This window comes from Drosophila subpulchrella, chromosome 3R (assembly GCF_014743375.2).
Source record: "Drosophila subpulchrella strain 33 F10 #4 breed RU33 chromosome 3R, RU_Dsub_v1.1 Primary Assembly, whole genome shotgun sequence".
Taxonomy (NCBI): domain Eukaryota; kingdom Metazoa; phylum Arthropoda; class Insecta; order Diptera; family Drosophilidae; genus Drosophila; species Drosophila subpulchrella.
The window spans coordinates 6,398,938-6,404,904 of NC_050609.1; the positions used below are offsets into that span (position 1 = coordinate 6,398,938).

The 5,967-nt window shown below is 42.3% G+C and overlaps 2 protein-coding genes across 2 annotated transcripts; both read left to right on the forward strand.

The window, feature by feature from the left end:
- Positions 1-4,119: 4,119 nt before the first annotated feature.
- LOC119558031 lies at positions 4,120-4,998 on the forward strand. The gene has a single exon (XM_037871169.1). It carries the CDS (start codon positions 4,120-4,122, stop codon positions 4,963-4,965), a length of 846 nt encoding a protein of 281 aa, XP_037727097.1. The 3' UTR covers positions 4,966-4,998.
- A 5-nt stretch (positions 4,999-5,003) lies between these two features.
- LOC119558025 (seminase) lies at positions 5,004-5,967 on the forward strand. Its single transcript, XM_037871156.1, has one exon. It carries the CDS (start codon positions 5,031-5,033, stop codon positions 5,928-5,930), a length of 900 nt encoding a protein of 299 aa, XP_037727084.1. The 5' UTR covers positions 5,004-5,030; the 3' UTR covers positions 5,931-5,967.

The window sequence follows — 5,967 nt, forward strand, 5'->3', positions numbered from 1 at the left end:
CAATTACGCTCAGCCGCAGGCTCCCCTCGTCCTTCGTCCTTCGGCGACTGCTCCTTGCCGCAGGACGAGGCCATGAACTGGCCTGATCTGCTCCCGTGGTTCGGGTGAGGGTTCCAGTTTTGGTTTGGGTTTTTGGGGGCCTGGGGTTATATGGGTCATTTGCCATGCAATTGCATTTTATTGATTTTCCCGGTTTCATTGGGATGGCCGGCTGGCTGGCTGGTTGGCTGGCTTTCTGAATGGTGGAGATGTAATAAACTTTCACTTGTTTTGTCGCCGTCGCCTCGAAAGCGGGAAAGCGGAAATAAGCGGGCGTCGCGGGAAAGTTGTGGACACTGGTAAACACATTGCTCATAGCCAAAACATTTGGCACAACGCCCCATCCAGACAACCAGGATGCACTGCTAGGAAAGGGTGGTATCCAAAGCATACCAATAAGTTGCATTCACTTTCAGTTTATTGAAATCCAATAAGTTAAAACAGACTTAACATTTACAGATTTATAAACAATTTTATAATTAAAATTCTTTAAAAGCACTAACATATCTTATGATTAAAATAAAAAAAATTTAAAGATCTTAATTATTAACTAATTATTTGGTAATATTATCTACCCACCATTAAATCCAACCAAGTTTTAAAAACATTTTTAGGTGCTGAAAAATATACCTGAATTCAGTTTAATAACATTTTAACCTAACTAATAATTATTAAGCAATTTTAAAAAACAAATAAGAGCTTAGCCAAATAAAATCTTAAAGTTGCTCAAAATAATATATATTATATTTCTTAATTTTAGTCACTATAGTGACTATGTTATCCAATAAAGCTTCCTTTTTAAACCGAATATAATATCTTGACTTTACTAATCTTCAGCTTAAATGACCAGCAACTTTAGGATTGCCGGATTAGAGTAAGATAAATCGGATTCCTTTTTTTTCTCTGTGCTAGCAGCACCAGCAGATCTGGCTGGGATTGTCAAGTGGTTTTTGGCTCGGACCCGAGATTTGGCTATGCTTTTGTGATTTCTTTTCAGCTGGTCCATTGTTTGCCCAGAAATTGGGTCAATAGCCTTTTGGGGGAGGTGTCCCGCCCGCAGCAAGCTGCTGATGCTTTTGCTTTTGCTTTCCTGCTGCTGATGATGATAATGATGGGGATGATGGGTATAATGGGGATGAGGATGTGGATGATGGCTAGCTCGGTGATGAGCAGCTAGCCCGGCCTGGTCCAGACCTGCAGCTATTGTTTCAACTTCTGTGCATGTAATTTCCTCCTGCTGCATGTGCTGCATGCTGCCTGCTGCATGCTGCAAATGTGCTGTTGGTTTTTCACTTTTGTTGCTGCCACACTGATTACTGCTGCTTGTTAGTGCGTTTGACTGTGCGGTTTTTATGCTCGTTTACATGCATGTATTTGTATACCAAAGTCCTTGCCAAGCGCCCTCCACACACATACACCACTCAGCACTCTTGCCAAAATACACATTTTAGCTTAATTCGCAACTTGTTAGCTGGCAGCAAAACAATCTCCCGTCGGTCTCGCCAAAAACTCATGTGTAAACAAATCAAACTTGAAACTAAAGCTTAGCCCCCGAACATTTCGCAATAATGAGCAATGCTTCGGGGGCCAAAAGAAAACTTGGTCCTGGGTTGTTCGAGACCCAAACAGGGGCAACAAGTGGAGCCGAGACCCGAAAGAAGGCAACTTTTGTTAAATCAGCTTTAAGCTGAAGCAGCTATTTGTAACCAACCGACCCCCTTTGGTGGATCACAAGCCAAGATATGCCGATGTTTGCCGAGATACTTTTCATTTCTGAGAAACAAAGGTCCTTCGCATCCCATCCAACAGGAGCCACTTTTCTCGATTCCGGATTTAGCCGACGAGCGTTGTTTAAAATGCGTAACCATATCCCGGCCATGAATTTATGCAGTCAACTGTGTAAAAGGCGTAAAATGTCCAAAGACCATCAGTGGCATCGTGGCATCGTGGGCGTTTGCCTGGCTTCGAGTGGCATTTGTTTTGGTTGGGAGGAAACCGCCGCAAGGAGTACTTCTCCAGTCGCCTCCAACCAACGGCCTCTTCATTTATTTCATGCTCCATTGCATTGCGATATGTGTCAGGAAGCGGACAATCAGGCACTGGGAAAAATAAGTGATAAATAGGGCTCGGATTATATGTGAAATCATACCCTAAACATCCGTTTTCTGAAGATCGTATAGTGATCAAAAACATTTTGTACATCATATTTAAGGTAAGTTAAAAATTAACTTAGACTTTATGAATTAATGTGTAGGTATATAATCAAGTAACACCAGAAATCGGATGTTATAAGTATGATTTCACATAATGCATAAAAAGTAGGTCATATCATATCATATAAGTGACGAACTGAAGGCTTACAGCTGCTATTGGTCAGTCCCACTGTTAGCAAGTGATTTGTAATAAATTCTTAGCTTTTTTTAAATAAATATGGGTTAGGAATCTTTTTTCTTCCCTGTGCATCTTTAGCCACCAAGGCCTGGGAACCACATAAGACACCATCTCTCCGAGTCCATCTGGAACTTGTTTGGCCAGCTCACTTTACGTACTTGCACTCGTTGTTTTTATTCAATTACCAATTCGAATTCGAATGCTGTCATTGCCCCACTCTACAGCCACCGCCACATCACTTCCATCCCGAGCAGCTGCAGCCGTTTGTCTTGCCAATTGGCCAAAGCCATCAACAAACCGAACCCAACCGGAGCATTATTGTAATTCAGGGAGCCACTGACCAAGAACCATCTCTCGATTTTAAATTGTTTGGAAGCAATAAAAAGTTTATCAAGTGTAAAGCGAAAAACAGCGAACGAAGCCCTTGACTTTCGGCACTCTGTGTTAATTGTTTTGAGCTTTAAGTTGGCAAAATGGTGCCACATTTCAAGGACCTGGGCAAGAGTAAAGCTCCCAGGGTTTTATTCAAGGCAAAAGTAATACAAAACAATGGGCCATGGTCCTCAAATACAAAAAACACCCACACAAAAGCAAAAGCAGGGGCAAAAAGAGAGAAAAACGCACAACAAATAAATCAATTGGCTTTGCCTAAAACGTTTGAAATTGATTTCAAGTTCTTCGGCCCATTGTTTTTATATGCAACAAAGGGACAATTTTTCATTTCCAACGACAACAATAAAAGCAACACAAGGTCCTTTCATGGTGCCACTGTAATAGTCACACACACACATGCGGTCGAACCCTGGGCATGTAAATTGGCCGCATTGTTTATGAGCTCTGCTATCCTACGGGTCCTGCGAGTCCGCCAGCCCTCGTCCTTCCAGAGACTATTGATTGTCAATTCAGTTTAAGCGCCGCCCATAAATTCAGTAAATGAGCAGAGGGCCAGCCGAAGCGGCTGCCATTCTTCTTAATTTGCTGAAATGCACAAAAACAATTTTCAAATTGCACTAAAGACGCCCACAACGCGAATTCGATTTGATTTTCTTGGGGCTGATAGTATACTTGTATTCTTAAATCGGTTGTTTTCTCAGGGCTTGGAAAATAACACACATTCAATTATGTGTTTTTTTTTTGAAAATGATACTGTGCGTATTATACAAAATAAATACATTTTAAGCTTTATGGTTTTTTACGAATCCCTACTTTTGTGTACCCGTGAAAGTCAAAAAATCATATGTAGATATGAGATTGCTTTTTAAATATTGATCTTTACTTTTATTTTTAGTATTCACTAAAGACTTTTTTAACTAAAAGAGGAAAATAAAAATAATGTTTTTTAATACCTATAGAAGAAGGTTTTTCCATCTAATTTATCACCTTTAGAGATTAAGTGATAGAACTAGAATTTTTAAAGCTTTCAATCTGATAGTCAAAGGCTATCGTGTTGCACCTCAAATGTTTGTGTGTCCGTCGGGTGTTTGGTCATTAGACCTGACACATTGTCAACACGCAACAACTGCCAACTACTGACAGCCGTCAACTGTTTATGTTTGCCATTTACCAGGCAAAACATTTTGATTACGCATACGCCATGTGGATCGAAGCGACGTTTGTTGCTTTGACAGGCGCCTCGAATTCCATTCGGCCATAAATAAAAGTCAGCTGCTGGCCATCAGTCGATTGGAGATGCATTCGCTGCTTGTTTGTGTTTCAGCGCTTTGCTTTTGTCAGCTTTTCGAAGGGGCAATTGGAAATGGAGCTGTATCCCTCTGCAAGGATTGTCGGGTAAATGTGATATATCCTGAGACAGGAATGCCCCCACCGGAGTTGCCCAAGAATCATAAAATAGTTCGCATCATCAACGAATACAAGCGAATCAGCAGGGAGGAAATTGAATACCGAGATGAGATCAGAATGCTTAAATTACGATCCAAAGAGTTCAGCTTTATAGCCAAGGTAAAGGTGGGAAATTCCACACGATGCAGTGCAGCCTTGGTGGCTCCCAGTGTGGTAATCACCTCAAGTACTTGCTTTTTAAAGGAAACCCCACCACAAATAGAAATCATCTTCCATGGCGGAAGAACTTTTAAAGTGGATAATATAGTTAATGCCGATTTATGTCCCGAGCTTAGCCTGCTTCATCTGAAGACCCCTTCGGAAAACAGTCCAATTAACCTATGCCATGGGGATCTCCCTTTGGGCATTAATGCCTCCATGATAATGGCCAGTCCTGATCTGAGTTTTTACGCCCGTCGTCGAACTCAAATCATCTCGAATCGGGCCTGCAAGACAACTTTCTTGGAAGATGATTCGGTTTTTGTAACTTCTAATATGATGTGCGCCTTGAACTCCATAAAACCCGAGAAATGTGCCACTTCCCCGGGAGATTCCTTACTCATAGACCACCAGTTGTGCGGATTAAATATTTATGGATTTCGCTGTTTTACCAATGCACTCAATGGTGATCTCTACGTAAACCTTGCTAAGATGCAGCCCATAATCAGCGATTTGATACGGCAACTTAATGGTTAAGGTGTGGAAATTTAAATCTGATTCAAATGTAGATTGGATGAAAATGGTTTAGTTTGTCAAATATTATGCTGCTAGAAAACCTAGTTATAATACTAGTAATATCCCAAGGGATCTCTAAAACTTTGGGACCTTCGGATTCCGCACCACAAATGAATGTTGGTGATATACCTGAAAATGGTCAGGCCTTTCAGATAGTGCGAGTCATTGAGTATATAGTGCCCTATCCCTACCAAAGACCACCCAAAATATCTGCTAGAGGTCCAAGTGGAGGCGCCAGGGAACCCAACAGCCTGGAGATTATTCCAGCTGAAATTCAAAGTCTACTTACCAGTGGACAAGCCACAACCATTAAGCCAAAGGTCAAGCACTTTCTAATGAGAGTCCTTTATGAGAACAAAGTCATCTGCAGTGGAGCGCTAATCTCCAGTCGTCTGGTCTTGACCTCAGCCCACTGTTTTCCCAGGACCCTTTCTAAACCCCAAGCTCACTTTTATAAACTGCAGGCCAGTCGGAGTCGCATTTATTCGGTGGCGAAAATAATACTCGAGCCCCTTGAAGACTTGGCCCTGCTGTTGCTCAAGTCTCCGCTGCAGGATGCATTCCTCCAGCCGATTGAACTATGTGACACTCCACTTCGAAGGAGTGACAATGTCACCATGTACATGTCAGCCAAACATCTTCGCTTTCTGCGCACCAAACTCATCGCCAATGGGAACTGCAAAAGGAGCTATGCCCAGGATGAGAACGCCTTCATCACCAGGACCATGTTGTGTGCCCTCAATTCCAATCGATTGGTGGACTGCCAGACATCCAAGGGGGATCTGCTCCTCCATGGGGATCGGGTGTGTGGTGTGGACATCTACGGACAGCACTGCTCCGATGGAGCTGTCAATGGAGAGCTCTATGCGGACGTCTTCAAGGCCAGGACTCAGCTGCTGCGATTGATTGAGCGCTACGAAAACTGATCGATCGTTCTGTTTAAAATGGTTTAAGAATATATTT